This window comes from Sardina pilchardus, chromosome 1, assembly GCF_963854185.1.
Source record: "Sardina pilchardus chromosome 1, fSarPil1.1, whole genome shotgun sequence".
Lineage (NCBI taxonomy): Eukaryota > Metazoa > Chordata > Actinopteri > Clupeiformes > Clupeidae > Sardina > Sardina pilchardus.
Window position 1 is genome coordinate 4,960,988 of NC_084994.1, and position 19,500 is coordinate 4,980,487.

Here is a 19,500-nt window from a genome sequence, read left to right on the forward strand (position 1 = left end):
ATGTAGAGCGTCTAATTGATGTTGATAGGCAGACTGTTTAGAATGGGTGGATGAGTGAATGGTTTGAAGAAGATGAATGGATATAAAGTTGAATGGAATTAGGAGGATTTATTTTGATACTGTTGTGCGCAGAGGATACAGGGGAACAGAATATGTAGTCTTCAGAGAGATTGTAAAGCCTGAGAGAAACTGACAGTTGGTGCCCAGGTGGCCGGCCACCTGGGGTAACATTCTAATTGCTGCCGTGATGTCATAATGAGCCATGTTAAGTCTATGGGGGAAATTGTAATAGATTTTAACTAATAGTTTAAAAAGTATAAAAGTTACAAAGTTGAAAAGTACAAAGCCCACATCGCGTAAGTAAGACCTAGGCTTCAAAATTTGAATGGAGTTTCTACGTTAAGCGGTTGAAGCTGAATTGCGTGCGTTAGAAGAAGAATAATAAGAAGAAGAAGACCGAGGAAGAACAGTACAGTGCATTTTCATGCACTGTAATAAGAAGACTTGGAATAACAGTACAGTGCATTTTCATGCACTGTAATAAATCGTAGGCTACAATGGATGCAGAATTTCACGTGGGCCTAGATTTTTAAAAAATCGCAAAGTAAAAGTAGCCTCATTCACTCCATTGGGGCACCGAGAGCGAAAGTCAGGAGGGCAAATTCTGTTTACGTAGGCTACTGTAGTTGAAGCGCTGCACGCGACCGGCACCTGGGTTGAGCCTGCATAACAGTCTATCGCGGCCCAAGACGAAAGATATTGTCGCGGTTGTCTGGTGAGACCGACTGCCTCCTCAACGTTGTCGGAAAAGGTTAGTTTGTGATGTACAGTATGACAAACGAACAATAATCATCATGAAGTTGTATGATATTAATTACAATCTCCATAAATCCAGGCTGAGTTTGCTACGTTTAGCCTAAATAATCAGACAGCCTGCAAGCAGACAAGCAGCCCGTTGTCCCATAGCAGGCTAGCCAACTATTTTTTTGGTATAGGCATAATAGTTCGTTTCTCACATTTCGTTTTAGCAAGAAGAATGAATGATGGAAGTAGCCTAATGCATCACATTCATTATTTCATTCAAAATGGTTGAATGCCTAAATCCTATCACTATTTGGGGTAGGCCTACTGAAGTAAAAATGATCACTGAAAAAATTCAGGAGAGGGAGAGACAACTCAAGTAGGCAGCAAAGGGCAGCACATCAATGCAGGGTTGGCTACGAAAAAGCCAATCAGCAGGTGAGACAGAGACCATGCACTGTGATAAAGATGACATAAAGATGACACTGTGTAGGTGAATTGATTAATTAATCAGACTCATATTTTAGCCTAGTAATGACAATTTTTCATAGGCTACGTTACATCTAAGATGAGGAGCAGCCACAAGCCCCCAGACCCTAGAAAATGTGGACCAGGATGAGGCATATAGGGCAGATAGGCCAAGAGATGAGTTGTGTTTTTTTTTTTTTTTTTTTAGGGGGGGGGGGGCGTGCCCTTTTTTCAGGTCCGAGCAACTGCCCCTCAAAATTCCTGTGCACGTCCCTGAGTGCGAGCCCAATAGCGTGTATGTTGAATAGACAGTTGATGGCCGAAGCAGCAACGAAACCGAAAGTGTTATGATACAAGTGTAAACTTTGTAGGCTACAGCCTGATGTTGAAGTAGCGATTTATGACGAAGCCCCTTTTATATTAGGACAAAAAACAGTCAGTAGCCTAAGCCTCTACGTAGCATCTAAACGGGGTGTAGGCCTATACATTTGGTAGGGGCTAGCCTACAACCTTGAAAGTAAATCACGATAAGACAGAAATAATATTTTAGGCTAACTAACCTAATGCCTGAGTCATGTTTGTTTATTTACTTTTCAGGTGAAAGTGTCTTGCCACAGGCTATAATGGAAATTGACTTTTCTGCTTTGCAGATTGCTTCATATTATAATATTGACCATAAAGCCTATGCCATTACCTACTATATAGGCCTACAAACAATTGAATTATATTCATTCTTTAAGTATAATGACGTTGCCTCATAAACATGAGCTACGCGATCTTTTGCGTTTGAAAAAATAAAACCCATGAAATTATATTCGTATGATGATATGCTGAAATGTATGCTATAGGCTACTGTAGGCTACCTGGAATATACATTTCACACGCAACGCAACGCAGGCAGTCAAATCCATTTCCATTTCAGTGCTTCCAACTCAGTGCACACAAATGCACGTGTATCCTAGGTCTATCATCTAGTGTCATGCTGCCAACCAAACTGCTCGGGAGCTGGTTATGTGTGCTAGTTATAGCTCAACGTGTAAATCTATCGCCTATAGGCTACTGAACAAACAATTATCTTGAAAAACAAAGTTATCACGTGTAAGATTCTGTCATCATATTACAAGAGCTCTACCTCTCCAAACATTTTGGGCGTGCAAATAATATGCCACCATGGACGTGGATACCATAGCATACAATATCTGGTGACCATCGATTTTTTTTATGTTATAGAGACACTAAAAATGACCACCCTAGATTAGGCTACGCTATTGCTCATATCGTAATCGTTTTTTTAAAATAGGCTAAGTGATTGACCAACAATGAGCAACATTATCCCAATACCGAGAACATGCACAGACCTGAGCTGAAAGCCTAGTTTTACAAATGTATCACATAACTGGTATCGTAGTACCACATAATTTAATATCTAATGTGCAGCCTCAATATGTCTAGCCTATATTGTATGCCATGTCTAACTTGTTTCTGGTGTAACCGTGACAGATTTTACGACATAAGTAGAAGACATTACCGTTTCCCAACTGTAGGGAGACCCAGAGAGCAAAACTGTCACGGTGTTGCTTAAGACAATAGCAGCAATCAAATGCACACAGGGAACTTGACTACAAAGGACATTCAACCATGAGACTTCTCCTCTCTCTCTCTCTCTCTCTCTCTCGCTCTCTCTCAGGCTCTCTGATTGTCTCATCACAGAGAAGGGTTGTGGTTTTCTGGCCTCAGCTCTGACTTCAAACCCCTCCCATCTAAAAGAGCTGGATCTGAGCTACAATCATCATGGAGAATCAGGACTGAAGCTGTTATCTGCTAGACTGGAGGATCCTGCCTGTAAACTGGAGATACTTAAGTAGGCTATGTTCGGAAAGAAACCCCAGTGTTGCACATTTAGAAATTGTCTCCATTGTGGAGACCATATTCATTTCTGTGAGTGTAGTGGCCTATTTTCAAATGTGTGTTGTAATAGCTGCTTTACACTGAAGTGTATTTTTTGTCTTTTTGATGCAACACCCAGTAATGCAAATATTTGGAGGTGTGTTCAAATTTGCAAACATAGCCGAATATTAAGGAACCTTTGCAAATAGTTTTCTGTTTGTTTGTAGCTGTTCAGAGAATTTGCTGTCACTGTTTGCTGAATTTGAACACCTCTTAGATTCCAGACTGTGAGATGAACAGAAAGACAGGGAGGTGAGCAGAGGAACAGAGAGAACAGAGAGCTGAAACTAAAAACTATTTTCGGATAGTCTGACCAGGGGGGACAAGTGGATGCCTTTGACAGCTGGAAAAAGAGTTACTTCATTCTTTTTTATCAAGGGAAACATATAGCAGACCATTTTCTGTGAAATAATACACCTTGCATTTCACAGGTGGCACAACCAGAAAGAAAAACAGCAGTCTTGACATCTGTGAAATGGTACATGTGTGTGACATTTGGTTTTTCTTACAGAACTGACCATGCTTTAGACCATGCTTTAGACAGAGCACGACCACGTTTGCTGAGATGTAAGTGTTTAATATCATATTTGTGATAATTTGCTTTCAAATATTTTTAGCTTGCATATTTGTATGGGTGTCTAATAGCAATGTGAGTGTGTCTGTGTTTGGTAGGGTAAGAAGGTGTGTGTGTGTTTGGTAGAATAAAATAACACCATTTTTGGGGGGGTGTATGTATCGCTTTCCGATACATAACATCGGAAAGCTAAGGTTGTGCTCTGTCAAGTGACATGCATAATATCTGCGTAACTAGAACTTGAGCAATCCAACAGAGAGGAGTGTGTGCATTTTGCATTTTTCACCCGTCACAGATCATTTCTTAAATATAGGCACAAAAACCTTATTGCCTTAAAGGTTGTGTATGGAATTCGCAAAACGACTTGCAGATTTTGAACATATACAACTCAAGTCCCTCCCTCCATGGACGCGCATTCATGCACGAGCAAGAATTCAGATGTTCGAGAGTGAGACAGGCACTCTTCTTGAACTGTATAATGAAATGCCAGCCTGGCGTCTATACAGCACATGAGCTCTAGTCTCCATACAATTGCTCACATCAACTTCCCCAAGCAGGTTACTTAGCTAGCCAGTTTTACATTTTTTATTCACCTCCAAAGGATTGTAGGTAATAGTTCCACAAATCAAACAAGGCAGATGATTTTATACGTTATGGTAAAAGCACCAATTAGGCTACCAGCCCTTTCGTTCGGAAATTCTAAAGCAACGATGCATTTTAATACACCAAAATAACATTTGATAAATGAACCTTACATTTTTCAGTAGCCATAGGTGTGTATATTTGAACAAAATCTGGTGTGGTTCTTAACGGGGCGTTTATCTCCTGAAATATCCACCATAACACCGTTTAGTGCTGGCCAGTTGGTTCGCCTATTCACATAGCTCCAAGCGGTTAAGTTTCGGTTTCATGTTTACAACACTCTTTGAGTCACAGTAAAATGTCATTTTTGATACACATAGCTTATTTTTTGCGTGAGTGATTGAGTTTCCGTAGGTAGGCTATCCGCTGTCTTGGTTTGTATAGAAATGAAGTGACACATACAACAAGAGGGGAACATAGGGGACGTGCAGCAGGCATAGGCAGCAGCCAGCAGGCCTAGTTGGTTTTGTTTCAGCACTGACTCACAGTCACCTGCTTTGAGTGCATGAAAGTGTCACGCGCACAGAGGGGAGGGGGAGGAGGAAGAGGAGTAAGATTGACGAACGAGCTATGAAATGATGGTAGAGGGTAAAGAATCTTATTGGCTGGAATTTTTCGAGCCCTGCCCGTTCCACAGATGATGGACTTGTTTAATTTCCATTTCAGTGCTTCCAACTCAGTGGCTGTAAGTGGGTTAGGAATAGGATTTCAAGTTATTTTGCAAAAAAATGGCCAAAAAAGCTAATTCCATACCCTTCCTTTAAGCGGGATACAGATCATTCACAGCAGTAGCAATCCTACACACAGAAAATTGCTTGTCTGTTTCTATTTCTTATTTTGAATTCATAATTTGTATACATTTTGTTAAAGGTAGGGTATGGAATGAGCTTTTTTGGCCATTTTTGCAAAATCACTTGAAATCCTATTCCTAACCCACTTATAGCCACTAAGTTGGAAGCACTGAAATGGAAATTAAACACGTCAATCATCTGCGGAACGGGCAGGGCTCGAAAAACTCCAGCCAATAGAATTCCTCACCCCATACCATCATTTCACAGCTCGATCGTCAATCTAACGTCTTACTCCTCTTCCTACTCCCCCTCCCCACCGCGCGCGACCCTTTCGAAAGCTGGTGACCGCGAGTCAGTGCTGAAACGAAACCAACTGCCTGCTGCTGCACGTCCATGTTCCCCTCTTGTTGTGTCACTTCATTTCTATACAAACTAACTAAGGCAGCGGATACCTACGGAAACTCAATCACCCACGCAATAAATAAGCTATGTAGCAAAAATTACATTTTACCATGACACGAAGAGTGCTGTAAACATGAAATCGAAACTTAACAGCTTGGAGCTACGGTGGAATAGGCGAACCAACGGGGCAGCACTAAACTCGGATATTTCAGGAGATAATCGCCCTGGTAAGAACAAACCAGATTCTGTTCAAATATGGCTAATGAACCATATGTACTACAACCCTTTGGAGGTGAATAGCCTAAAGAATGTAATTGGGGAAGTTGATGTGAGTGATTGTATGGAGACTAGAGCTCATAGTGCTGTAGACGCCAGGATGGCATTTCATTTAGCCTGGCTCGCTCTCGCGCTGCGCATTTGAATTGTCGCTCGTGCATGGAGGGCGGGACTTGAGGTTGTATATGTTCAAACTCTGCCGTCCGTTTTGCTAATTCCGTACCCAACCTTTAACAATTTATAGCATTTTAGAATCTGCATTATTACTTATAGCTTAAAATATTCAGTAATTTGAATACTTCATATTGATTACTCTTGTCTTTAATGAAATTACAGGGGTGGTGTGTAGGTCTATTGAGTGCCTGTCACTTTAAGAAGTACCGTACGTGAACATAATTAGGTTTCATTCGATTTTAGGAAAATAGTCACGCATAGTTCAAGGATAGCCTACATGTTTTCATGAAATAACATGAATGTTCTAAAAACTAACAAGGTAAAGAAAATATTTGTGGTGTAATAAAAAAGATGAGTGTCCAGCAATGTTAACTTCTATGATTTAGGTAGGCCTAGATTACTGTGGCATGGCAATGTGAGTTGTCCCATTCACTTTTTCCTTGGTCATGATTAATTGGCTGGGTGCTTAACTTACTCTACCATGACTTGGAGTTTGGTATACAGTATCTGTTATATACATCCAATGAGTGACAACCAGTGCTCAAAATAAAACTTTACGGTATTTTCCTGATAAGGTTAGTGGAATGGATTTAATGTGAACGTAGGCCTACATAAAAAGACGCAGAGTAGCTATATGATACAGCGCACATGCGCACTGTACAGCCCTGGGTGTGTGTTTGTGTGTGTGGTTTGTAGGTGAGTGTAGGTATAGGTGTGTGTCTGAGACACAGGACACAGCGTTTGTGTGTGTGTGTGGGTGTGTGTGGGTGTGTTGGGTACGGTGAGAATGTGTTTGGTAGGAGTGTGTGCGTGTATGTGTGTGTGTGTGTGTGTGTGTTCTGCAGGACACAGGATGTCATGTGATCTACAACACTGTGTCAGTGTGTGTGTGTGTGTACTGTAGGTGAGTGTCTGAGAGTAATTCTACAGTTCACAGTGTGTGTGTGTGTGTGTGCGTGTGCTTGTGCGTGTGCGTGTGCGTGTGTGTGTGTGAGTGTGTGTGTGTGTTGTTCTATTGTGACGTGTGTTGTCTGCTGTGTGTTGTGTGTACAGTTTCCTGTGAGTTCACACTGGACCAAAACACGGCACACAGAGAACTCCTTCTGTCTGAGGGGAACAGGAAGGTGACCTCTGTGAGTGAGAAGCAGCCGTATCCTGACCACCCAGACAGATTTAATGACAATGGCCAGGTGCTGAGCAGAGAGCCTCTGACTGGACGCTGCTACTGGGAGTGGGAGTGGAGTGAGACCAGTGTTGCTGTGGGAGTGGCCTATAAAAGCATCAGCAGGAGTGGATGGATCGGACGCTCTGCCAAGGCCTGGTGTCTGTTCTGTTCCAGTGAAGAATACACAGCCTGGCACAATGGAAGTTATACTGCCCTACCCGTCCCTCGCGCAGGCTGCAGGAGAGTAGGAGTGTATGTGGAGCGTGAGGTCGGCACTCTGTCCTTCTACAGGGTCTCCTCTGATACTCTCACACACCTGCACACCTTCACCACCACATTCACTAGTGAGCCCCTACATGCAGCGCTTTGGGTTCAGAACTCCTCAGTGTCTCTGATCTAGATCACATGACCTGCTGTGTCCTGCAGTGAACACACACACACACACACACACACACACACACACACACACACACATATCCACTTTGTCCATTGTCCACTCCAACGTGCCAACCTGTGAGGCAGTCCTTAGAAATTTAATGTACAAATTCATGTGCCGCCTGGATCTCTCACACAATGGCATTATTGAAGCTCTAGTGAACCCAGCTAAGAGCTCCTTGAGGTACTCCTCTAAGCTTAGGAGGCATTGGAGAGAAAGCCTATATGTTTGATGGGTGGTTTTGTCTTGTTGTCCTGATGGCTTGTTGTATTGTTGTCTTGATGGTTTTGTTTGTCTTGTTTTATTGTTGTTGGTTTTTTTTTGTTTTTGTTTTTTGTCTCTTTGTCTTCTTGTTTTTATTATTTATTCTGTCTGTTTTTTATACTCTGCTATGGACATTGTACTAGTGTCTGTGATAAATAAAGAATTGAATATCCATTATCCTGCAGATCACTCTCTGGAGACACACTTATACCTGCACACACACACCCATTATCTTGCGGATCACTCTCTGGAGACACACTTATACCTGCACACACACACACACACACACACACACACACACACACACACCCATTATCTTGCGGATCACTCTCTGGAGACACACTTATACCTGCACACACACACACACACACACACACACACACACACACACACACACACACACACACACACACACACACACACACACACACACACACACACACACACACACACACACACACACACACACACACACACACACACACACATTATCTTGCGGATCACTCTCTGGAGACACACTTATACCTGCACACACACACACACACACACACACACACACACACACACACACACACACACACACACACACACACACACATTATCTTGCGGATCACTCTCTGGAGACATGAGGGCATGTGAGCGGAGCTGAGCGTGGAGCGGAGCTTGGTAAATCTAGTCGGAGCGCAGAGCGGGTTTTAATCCAGAGGCCGGAGCGATGGTTCCGTTTCGCTCCAGTTCCGCTACGATACCGCTCTCACCACGAGTCTAGAGCAGTTGTTCTCAACCTTTTTCCCCCCGCGACCCAAATTTGAATATACAGACTCAGTCGCGAACCAATAGCAAAATTAGGCCTACAGCACTCATTCATCAAGCCAATAATTTGACAATTTATTTAGAAAATAAAAAAATATGAGATCTACATGAAAATACACATTTCATATCCTAACGAATACACATTGGTATATAGGCCCACAGAGCATTTCAATTCGCAAACATAGGCGAACGTTTGTAAACAGTTTCAGTTGGCCTTGATCTCGGCAAAACGTTTGCAAACAGTCTGAAGGGGTAGTTCTCCGCGAACATACAGTGGATGTGAGTTTGATGAAGGCAACAATGCAATTACAGTTAGAATGTAGGCTAATATTAACACCAAATCATTCAAATGTAACTGTTCAAAGAAAACAATGTTCATCACGAACATTCACTGTTTTCTAAATTTGAATGCACATCTGTTATTTAGCTGCGTGAGAGCAGAGAAGCCAGCTTCATGTAAATATGTGTCACTGAAAGGCAAACACACTTTTATTGCATGGTGACCAAGGGTAGGATATTCGTGCACAACGCGGTGCCAGAACTGAGGGAGAGTCAACTCTGAAAATGTCTTCTGCAGGCCGCAATTGATAGGTCCATGAGATTCCACTTACACATTGTCACAGTTTTCATTTTATGGCGCACCGCCAAAGTAAGTGACGCTGGATAAGTTGATAGGCCACATTTTAAATTAAATATCTCATAGCCAAGTCTTAGCATGGTTGAATGTTCAAAACTGTAGGTCTAACCAGTTTCAGGTAGCATACTGTAGTGGGGGCTTCGAAGTTTGAAGTTCGAAGTTAGACGGAGGAATTTAAATATTTATTATTTATTTATTAGCCTAATTTTCGGACTTCGGTCCGCGACCCTTTCAGAACGACCCAAAGGTTGAGAAACGCTGGTCTAGAGCATGTACAAGTCCACACAGAATCACGTGTGCCACTAGAGGTCATTTGTTAAGAGATGGAAAGATGGAGTTTCTAAAATATTATGAAATAAATGTGTTCTATTTTCTGACTGATGTTTGCGTTGCTGTGAGTTATTTATAGGCCATTTCCTCGATGTCCACGCAAGTCTGAGGTGAACTTTTGAATTCTGTATGTCTATTTGTATTATGAGAAATAAGGTGAGATTTTAGCAATGATGAGTGCACTAGTATGTTGTTCGGTATGTTTCATAAGAACTACGTCAATGGTTTCTTTATAAAATGTTGTTTAGCCTAATTCGCCGGCATGTGACACATTCAAAGTAATAATTAAACAAAACAGTGCGATCATTTAGCTTTGTAGCCTATTAAATGACACTGGTAAGTGAATACACATGTGAGTTGTTGGTCACAAGATGAAATGATTTGTAGGACCCATCCTACAGTATATAGCCTAATCTTTGAAAGAAAGTCCGAAAAGTGTTTCAATCACAGGCTCTTTCCAGCAACAAAGCTCAGTTCAGGCCACATCGGGCAGTGTCTTCCAGGCGTACTTCGGTGAAAAAACGTCAGATAGTGCTCCCTCTTTTAAATTTGAGCGAGTGTGGAGCGATTTCACCGGAGCGGGATGAAATTTTAGGTGAGTGGAGCTGTCTGGTGCAACTTTGAGAGATGGAGTGAAGGAGAGAACACGGACGTAAGCGATGGAGCGAAGGAGAGAACACGGACGTAAGGGGAGCGAAGGAGAGAACACATGACCACACATATCCAGTATCCTGCAGATCACTCTTTGGAGACACACTTACACTTACTGTATACCTACACACACACACACACACACACACACACACACACCTGTAGATCACTGTCAGGACACACACACACACACACACACACACACACACATATTATAAGGCTCCTACATATTATACTTTTGTACTTACTTTTGTGAAATGAACAAATTAAATGAAGGAAATGATTGAACATGTGTGTCCTCTTCTGTTGTAACCTGGAGCTAGGTCACACACACACACACACACACACCCACACACCTGTACACACACACACACACACACACACACACACACTGATGAGCCCCTACATGCAGCACTTTGAAACTCATCAGTGTCTGATGTGCCCATGAGGAGCGGATGTTCTAACATATCGACAATATGTGAATCATACAGTATATTTTCTGTGACTTAATATGACTTTTTCTATGCTAAAATTGTGCACCTGGAATGTCAATGGTATCCACACACCTGTTGGCGGAAGGTTTTGACTCATCTTAAAAGGGAGGGAGTTGATATAGCATTACTTCAGGAGACCCACCTGGATGAGGTGGTACATCAAAATTGCAGCAAGGGGGGTTTGATTTAGTTTTCTTTTCTTCATTTACATCAAGAAGCAGGGGAGTTGCCATTTTGTTTAAGAAGAATACAATTCAAAATCTTACAATGCATTAAGGACAAAGGAGGGCGTTACCTAATTATTAAAGGTGAATTATGTGGGGAAATAATTGCCATCATGAACGTGTATTATCCTCCTGGCCACCCTAGTGACTTTCTAGCCACCGCATTCTCTACATTGGCTGATCTTCACGTCAGAAATACATTTGTTGGTGGAGACTTTAACTGCCACTTAAATCCTATTATGGACAAGTTTCCAATAGGCAAGTCATCCTCACCATTCTAGATTTGTTAATGCTCTCTGTGAAGACCTGGATTATGTAGATGTATGGTGAGCTCAGCACCCAGCGGAAAAGGAGTATACTTTCTACTCGAAAGTTCATAATTGCCATACACGTATATATAGATTACTTTTTCTCACCAAAATTATTGTTACACTCAATTCCATATAGCTCTATAGGCAGTGTGGTTGTGTCTGACCATGCCCCAGTTTTTGTTCAATACCATATCAGAGATCCAGTTCCTTTCACTAGATACTGGAGGTTTAGACCTTTTATTCTTACAGATAACAAATTTGTTTCTTATTTCACAGAAGAATTTCAGTCTTTTCATGCTATTAACTCAGCTTCTACAGAAGACCCATCATTACTTTAGGAGACTTCAAAAGCTTTTTCAAGGGGGCTTGCTATATCCTACATGTCCAGTAAGAGACACGGACAGGCAGAACAAAAGGAAATCCTGGAATCTAAACTTAAAATATCTGAAAATCAGTACATTAACACTCCTTCAGGGAAACTTAAAGAGATATTTGCTTTACGTTCAGCTTTAGACTCTTTATTAAACATGCAGAAGGGAAATTAGATATGCTAAACAAAGACTATATGAGCATGGTGATAAGACAGGGAGATACCTTGCCAACCTAACAAAGAAAAAATCTGACTCCAAAATGATTCCTTCAATCGCAGACAGTAGTGGTAAGCAATCTTTTGATAATTTAGTCATTAACAATACATTTAAAAGTTTCTATGAAAAACTGTATAATTCAGAACTACAACAGGATACCTCAGAATTAATGGATACCTTTTTTTCCTCCCTTGATCTCCCCTCTTTGTCAGAAGAACAGAAACGTACCCTTAATGCCCCCATATCTAAACAGGAAGTGCTGAATGCTATTAATGGACTACAGTCTGGAAAAGCACCTGGGCCTGATGGGCTAAGTAGCGAGTTCTTTAAAGAGTTTCAGGATCTATTAGTTGACCCTCTACTAAACATGCTGAATGATTCTTTTGAAAGGGGCATTCTGCCTGAGTCTTTGAGAGAGGCCAAAATCTCACTGATCCTAAAAAAAAGGAAAACACCCAGAGGACTGTACCTCCTATAGGCCCATCTCTCTTCTCAATGTAGACCTAATTAAAAAAAAAAAAATATTGGCAAGAACACACACAGCTATTCTAGTTCTACTGTAATCTCAGTGCAAGACATTTAGAACAAGTAGGACACGCACAGATATTCTAGTTCTACTGTAATCTCAGTGCAACAATACATTTAGAACAATAGAACACACGCAGCTATTCTAGTTCTACTGTAATCTCAGTGCAATAATTCATTTAGAACAAGTAGAACACGCACAGATATTCTAGTTTTACTGTAATCTCAGTGCAGTACATTGAGAGTAGAACACACACAGCTATTCTAGTTCTACTGTACTCTATCTCAGTGCAGTACATTTAGAGTAGAACACACACAGCTATTCTAGTTCTACTGTAATCTCAGTGCAACAATACATTTAGAACAATAGAACACACACATGCAATAATTCATGTAGAACAAGAGCAGGCAACTGCATCCCTTCTCCTCTGTAGTTGGTCAGAAGCATAGACTGTATATATAGAACTGGACAGTGTGTCGTCCATTAGAATTGAAGCAACCGCTAGTCCAGAGCCCCCTGGTGGCTGGCTGCAGTACAATTCGTAGCTCCGCCCATCCCCATGTTGGCAAGTAGCCAACTTTCCGTGTCACTTTTCTCAACTAAAACTAATTTTATATTTACAACATGTTATTCGAAAAAATAGTTTTCAATGTGCTTCAATACACACCATTTTTCTTTTCTCTGTGAAATTATTATTTTTTTAAGTTCTTTTAACAAATCTAAAAAGGGCGTTGATTGACAGTGCGTGACCGCAGCCTCAGCCGCTTGCTGCCGTTCAGTCCGTGGAGTAGCTGTAGGCTCGGCTGTGGTGGTGTTCGTTCGTCAGGCAACTTATCATATTTGTTTTATTTGCTGTTAATACATTTTATACATTGACAGTCATTCTATATATACAGTCTATGGTCAGAAGAAAGTGAAAAATGAAATCCTGCATTTGGACACTAGTACACAGACATCCTGGAGAAGCAGGACTGAAGCTGGAGAACCCGCACCATCTTTGCCTTTTCTGTCTCTGTCTGTGTGTGTGTCTGTCATGCAATATTAATCGCTCATGAGATCAACAACAGAACAAGACCGGCTGGTTTTCTTGGCTATCTGAATGTGGATATAATGTTTTGGAATGAGGCTGTCTGACCAGTTGCCCGTAGAGAGCATTTGAGGATAACAGTATTGGACAAACAGATCAGTTGCCCGTAGAGAGAATTTGAGGAGCACAGAATTGGACAAACAGAAATACAAGGAGCTAACACTGATGAAGCAGCGTAAGTTTCTGTCTATTTGTTATTTATAGAGAAGGTGTCGAGCTTACAATAATGTGAGTTTCATATATTAACCATAGTGCTTAATTATAGAGGTTAACCATAGAGCTTAATCAAAGAGTTTAATCAAAGAGGCTAACCATAGAGGTTAATCACAGAGGGTTGTTTCATGCGGTGGGCCATTTACGTGCGTGCGTGCATGCGTGTTTTTGAGAGTTCAATTTCAAGTAGTTTATTGTCATGTACACACACACAAGCTCTTGTACATGAGTCATCAACCTTGGCTAAAGCATGAGCCATACTTGAGTCAGCAGTTAGTTGAGGCACTACAGACAAATGTGTGTGCTGTATGTGGGTTTTGCTGCAAACTCCAGTGGAGTCACGTCTCAATAGGCCCTGATCTCCTCACAAGTAGACTGTTCATGCCTAGTGCATTATGGGAAATGTGGTTCAATTAGCCTACACATAACAACACACTTACTCTGACTGACCTTGCCGGGAACCAACGGGTTTATGAACACAATTGGACCAGACTACTGAACACAGCATCCATGACTTTACTAGATTGTACAGAGGAGCTTTTAAATAAGCAACTTTTTTAGGTTAATTGTGTACAATTCTCCCTCCCAGCTGGCTACGCCATGTACTGTGTCTTTAAGGAAAACTCAACACTAAAGGCTTTAGTGCTGTGTGGAATTGTCTGAGCTGTAAAACCTTTTATAATAGCTTCTTGCAGGAAATCAAAGTTCATTACGAAACAGGTATCAGACAGCAAGGTGAGTGCTTTTAAATATTTTGCTGTGAAATGAAAATTGGATATGGTTTAAGCCTGAAAGTAAAGCAAAAGGATAATTGATGTTACTTTGTGCATTTAAAGAAATGTGACCATTCAAAGCGAAATCAGTCGCTTTGCGCACAACGTTATTTTGAGAAAATCAACAATAACAAATTTCCGGGTTAAAATGTTGAATTTCACGTTTTCGCATAATTCGACAGTATACAGTCTACAGTTTCATATCGTGAACGCATTTCACGGAAAAACATACGTTTTGACTGTTAAACCCGGCGAAGATTCAACACATTTGCTGTCATTCCCGTTGTCCACGTGCCGCTTAAAAAGGTGATTTCTCCTCTTCTGGCTTATCATGACAGGAGAACCATGTCAACTTTGGATGGGGTTATCTTAGCGATAGTTTGTGTAATAACCTCAATAAACATATCGTTGGAAAGCTTATGGCCGTTCACGTGAGCACAATAACTTAATGTAGTAAATTTTACCGAAACGACTGGTTTCGCTTTACAGGGTCACAAATGCTCTTCACAAAAGCACAATCCTAGATCTGAAATAGACAACATTGTGGATGGTAATCAGGGATAGAAAATAATGGTTAAGCTGGTCAAGGGTTAAGTGTCCGTTACTGTACTGATTTCCTGCTTATTTCCCGTTGACTCCAGATCAGCATGGTTCCTCATGTAGTCTCTCTGGTATCAGTGTGTCCCGCCATTGAGTTTTGTGCTCATGATACGAGTCAGAGAGGAGATTGTGCTTGTGGACAACAGCATGATCAAGTCTGTAAATCAGTTACTAAGCTGCACTGGAAAACTGTGCTCCATTTGGAAGCCTTCAACAACAGGGTCTGGTGTCAGATATATTCACATGTATGAAGTTCTCAAATCATGCAAGGGTCTTTCTAAGAGATAGGCTAGAGTATGTCAATGAACTAATTCAATTGGTCTAAGTATGATTCTGGTGACTTGTCTAAATAACATCAACTTAATGTTGTGCTACAGTATACTTAATGTCTAATGTTTTATTTGTATGGAAAACTTGAAATGTGAATTGCTGTGTTATTGATCTGAATTTCCTTAGATAGCATGTTACACTTTAGGCGTAATCCTCCCCTAGTGGCTTAACAGCTTTTGAACATGAGTCATCAACCTTTGATTCAGCACGAGCCATATTTGATCCAGCAGCTAGTTGAGACACTACAGACAAATCCAAAAAAAAAAATGTCAATGTCAGATAACCTTTGCAGAATATGACAGATTTGACAAAAATGTACTGCCTGCATGAATTCAGATTCAGATTCAGAAAACTTTACTAGTCCTCGAGGGGCAATTCAGTTTACAGCCAATCCATCCATTAAGGGTTAAAAGTTGCATTTGCGTTCACTAGGATGTATGCAATATGTTAAATAATTGAATAATAATAAATAGACATAAATAAATAAGTAACTGCCGCAGCAGTTATACATCACCTGTCTACACACACACACACACACACACACACACACACACACACACACACTTCATTCACCAGTGACAGAACAGAGCAGCAGGGTGCAAGAACCAGTATTGCTGTATTATGTGTATTCTTTTAACAGTCTAACATGACAGTCTAATAGCAAAGGAAATAAATGAGTTTGCATAACGGTTAGTTTCACACACTGGCACATGATACCGCTGACCTGACTGCATGATAACCAATCCATGACTTAACACATGATGTGATTGGCACAATATTCTCTCTGCTTTCTGAACCACCCGTGTTTTCCAGAGAGAACAGAGATCTTCTAGCTGGGTACCAGTGATTTTTGAGCATAGCTTAACAATGTCGCGCAAGCTCTTTTTGTCTTTCACAGATAGTCCAAATTTAAAACTAGTAGTAGGATCTGCTCGGGTAGCTTAAAGGTAGTGTAGAAGATTCAGAAAATGTTTGTCTAGGAGCGCTTCTTGGACTCAGAAAAAGTTTAGTAGTGTAGAAGATCCTGGAAAACGATTACAGCAAAGCTACATTTTGAAAATTCACAGGTCAAAAGTCCCAACCCCTTTCTTCAGACTTCCCCGAAGTCACACCTCCAGAGTACAGGAATGTGCAATGCTTGTTCACGAGCGGGAGGGAGGAGCAGATTGCAGTTTGTTAGATGCAATCATTGTTACCATTCCGTTCAGTGTGATTGGGTAGTGTTTTTCCTGGATTGTTCTAGAGGCCACTAAAACTTTTCATTTTTGTGTCAAAACTTTTAATTAATTGGTTGTAATGGGGGGGTGAAGAGTATTTCAAGCAATATGTTCAAATATGCTCCAGAGAGCATGCTCCAAACATCTCCTACTCCACCTTCAATATGAGGCTGGTTGTTCAATTAGAATGTGGGGCTGCATCTTGTTAAAAGCAAATACAGTTAGGGAGATGATTGTATCTTTGAGGATCTTTTCAAAGCACTTCATTACCAGGGAAGTTAATAGTATTGGTCAGAATTCATCAAGGTCTTTGGGAGATTTTGTTTTGGGAATGGGTACTACTGTTGATGTTTTCCATAGATCAGGTATATCCCCACTGTCAGCACATTTTTGAAAGATAAATGTGAAGGCCTCACTAAGCTGCTCGGCGCAATAGCAGTGTACGGCCTATTGTTGTGACTTTTGTCTGTTGAGTTTAGATCTCTCTCTGGGGCGTTAATATCTCTCTTTGTGTGACTATGAAGTTGTTTTGGAGAGCTATCCTCAAGGTCAGACTGTGTAGATATTTCCCAGGGCCGTTTAGATCAGACAAGGCATCCAAAACTCATCATCTGATTATGTCCTTGTTACTATCAAATAAATGAACAGACAAGTTTATCTATGAGAATCATTTTGCATGTCTGCACGAATAACTCCATAATAACATTTCTACCATTTTTTAGCCAGCTCTTTCATACTTTGAATCGAAAAGTGAAGCTGGCAAAGATACGATGGACTTTTTTTTAATGTTTGGGGACTTGTAAAGTAGTTTGGATATGGCTTTTATTCTGAGTGGCTTATGAGGGCATACATCTTGGCCAGCTTAGCATCCGGTCATTTGGCTTCAATGCCACGATATCACCTCTGTCTGATGCAATGTTCAATCACGTTATCACCTCTGTCTGATGCAATGTTCAATCACGTTATCACCTCTGTCTGATGCAATGTTCAATCAAAGATGGCATGCACTGTGCTCACTGCTAGGTTGCTCTTGGTTGAGGTAATGTCCCAAAGGCTTTTGTTGTGGTTGCCGCCGGGCTCAACGCAATATACCTACAATTTATATCACGCAAGATTGGCAAAGACAGTTCTTGCACATGTAAACCATTAACAATAATGGGTTTCATAGCACTGTGCCCGCCACTTGTATGTACAATGTGAAGTCAACCCCCTTCATCATGCTTTTGAGTATTGCAGTCCCGTCAGCATTCTGCCTCTGACCTCCTCTCAGACTAGTAACATGTTATACTTAGGAACCGCCCGAATAACCGGCAGATGGAGGAGACCTATAGCATTACCCCTAGATTAGAACGAGTGTAATAAGTAAACGAGTCAGGCATTCTCATCTGTATTGATAATATTAGTTACAGACTTGTTGTGGATGTAAACCACACCTTATTCAGAATATCACCTCCAGCAGAATTTGGACTTTGCACAGAATATGGTGTGCATGTAAATGTAATCATTGACAATAACAACTTGATCAGTTGCAAAGTCTTCAATACACTGAAAGACTTTCTTTACTTCTGTAAGGAATGTTCTGTCAGTATGACGTTGATGTGGCCTACAAGCCTTCCTTAACCAGCTGTTCTAAAAGCAACTAGGCCAAAGCCCTTGATCAGTACTGAGGAATTGACTTTAGCGTACACTTAAACATTAAATATTCAAAACGTGTCTACAACCATTCATCAATATTCAAGGAACAGCCATTAATATTCAATTCATGGGATTCCTTCATGTCTTTCAGTAGAATAATGAAGGCAGCACAAAGGCAAATGAGGAACAGTAGAATGAAATGAGACATTGTGGAAGCACTGAATTGTCAGGGAAAAGACATCCGTTTAAACACACTGCCTTATTCCCTTTACATATTAAAGGAACACTTCACCGTTTTTTCATATTAAACGTTATTCGCTTAATTAAGACGAGTTGATACATACCTCTCACGTTTCAATGCGTGCTCTTACTGGCCCTGGCGCGTGACGCAACTTTGATAGCACTTAGCTTGCCCAGTTCATTCATTAGGATCCAAACAGAGATGAAGTCACACGACCAAGTACTATATTGTGTGGCGCAGTAATATCCTCACTCTTCCACTTTCAGTTTCACTTTGGAGTGAGGATATTACTGCGCAGAGTCTAAGTGCTCCCAATATTATTCCGCCACACAATATAGTTATCCCTCTTACCTGCTTAGAAATGCACCACGTTTTATTTTGTCTCACCATACTTGGTCGTGTGACTACTCGTGTAACTGTATTTTAATAGGGAAAACATGGAGGTGTTTGGTCGCTTCTAACTTCATCTCTGTTTGGATCCTGAAGAATGCATTGAGCTAACTAAGTGCTATCAAAGTTGCGCCGCGCGCCAGAGCCAGTGAGTGCACGCATTGAAACGTGAGAGGTATGTATCAACCCGTCTTAATTAGGGGAATAACGTAATTAAATATGGAAAAACGGTGAAGTGTTACTTTTAAGGGGTTTCTGAGTGGACTACATTATAACAGCCTACACTCTAAAGTCCTGGACAAATCAGTCCACTATTTCATATGTTCTTCTTACTGTGACTTCTGTTCAGACACCAGCTACAGCTAATCTACAGTATGCGGTGACGCATGAAACAAGACGTAAAACTGCATACTGTATGTCTCATGTCCATTCCCAGAGAGACTCTCCCACTGCTGCTAGGATGAGTGTCTCTCAGGAGAGAGAGGAGGCTGCAGGTCGCAG

The 19,500-nt window shown here is 41.1% G+C and overlaps 1 protein-coding gene across 1 annotated transcript in view; it reads left to right on the top strand.

Moving 5' to 3' along the window:
* Window positions 1–8,114, top strand: part of LOC134077435 (NACHT, LRR and PYD domains-containing protein 12-like) — a 39,116-nt gene extending 31,002 nt beyond the window's left edge. The window contains exons 9-12 of the mRNA XM_062533077.1: window positions 2,957–3,130; window positions 3,434–3,443; window positions 3,648–3,783; window positions 7,129–8,114. Coding sequence (XP_062389061.1) covers window positions 2,957–3,130; window positions 3,434–3,443; window positions 3,648–3,783; window positions 7,129–7,640 — 832 coding nt within the window. The 3' untranslated portion in view covers window positions 7,641–8,114. The remainder of the gene's footprint in view (window positions 1–2,956; window positions 3,131–3,433; window positions 3,444–3,647; window positions 3,784–7,128) is intronic.
* Window positions 8,115–19,500: the final 11,386 nt, after the last annotated feature.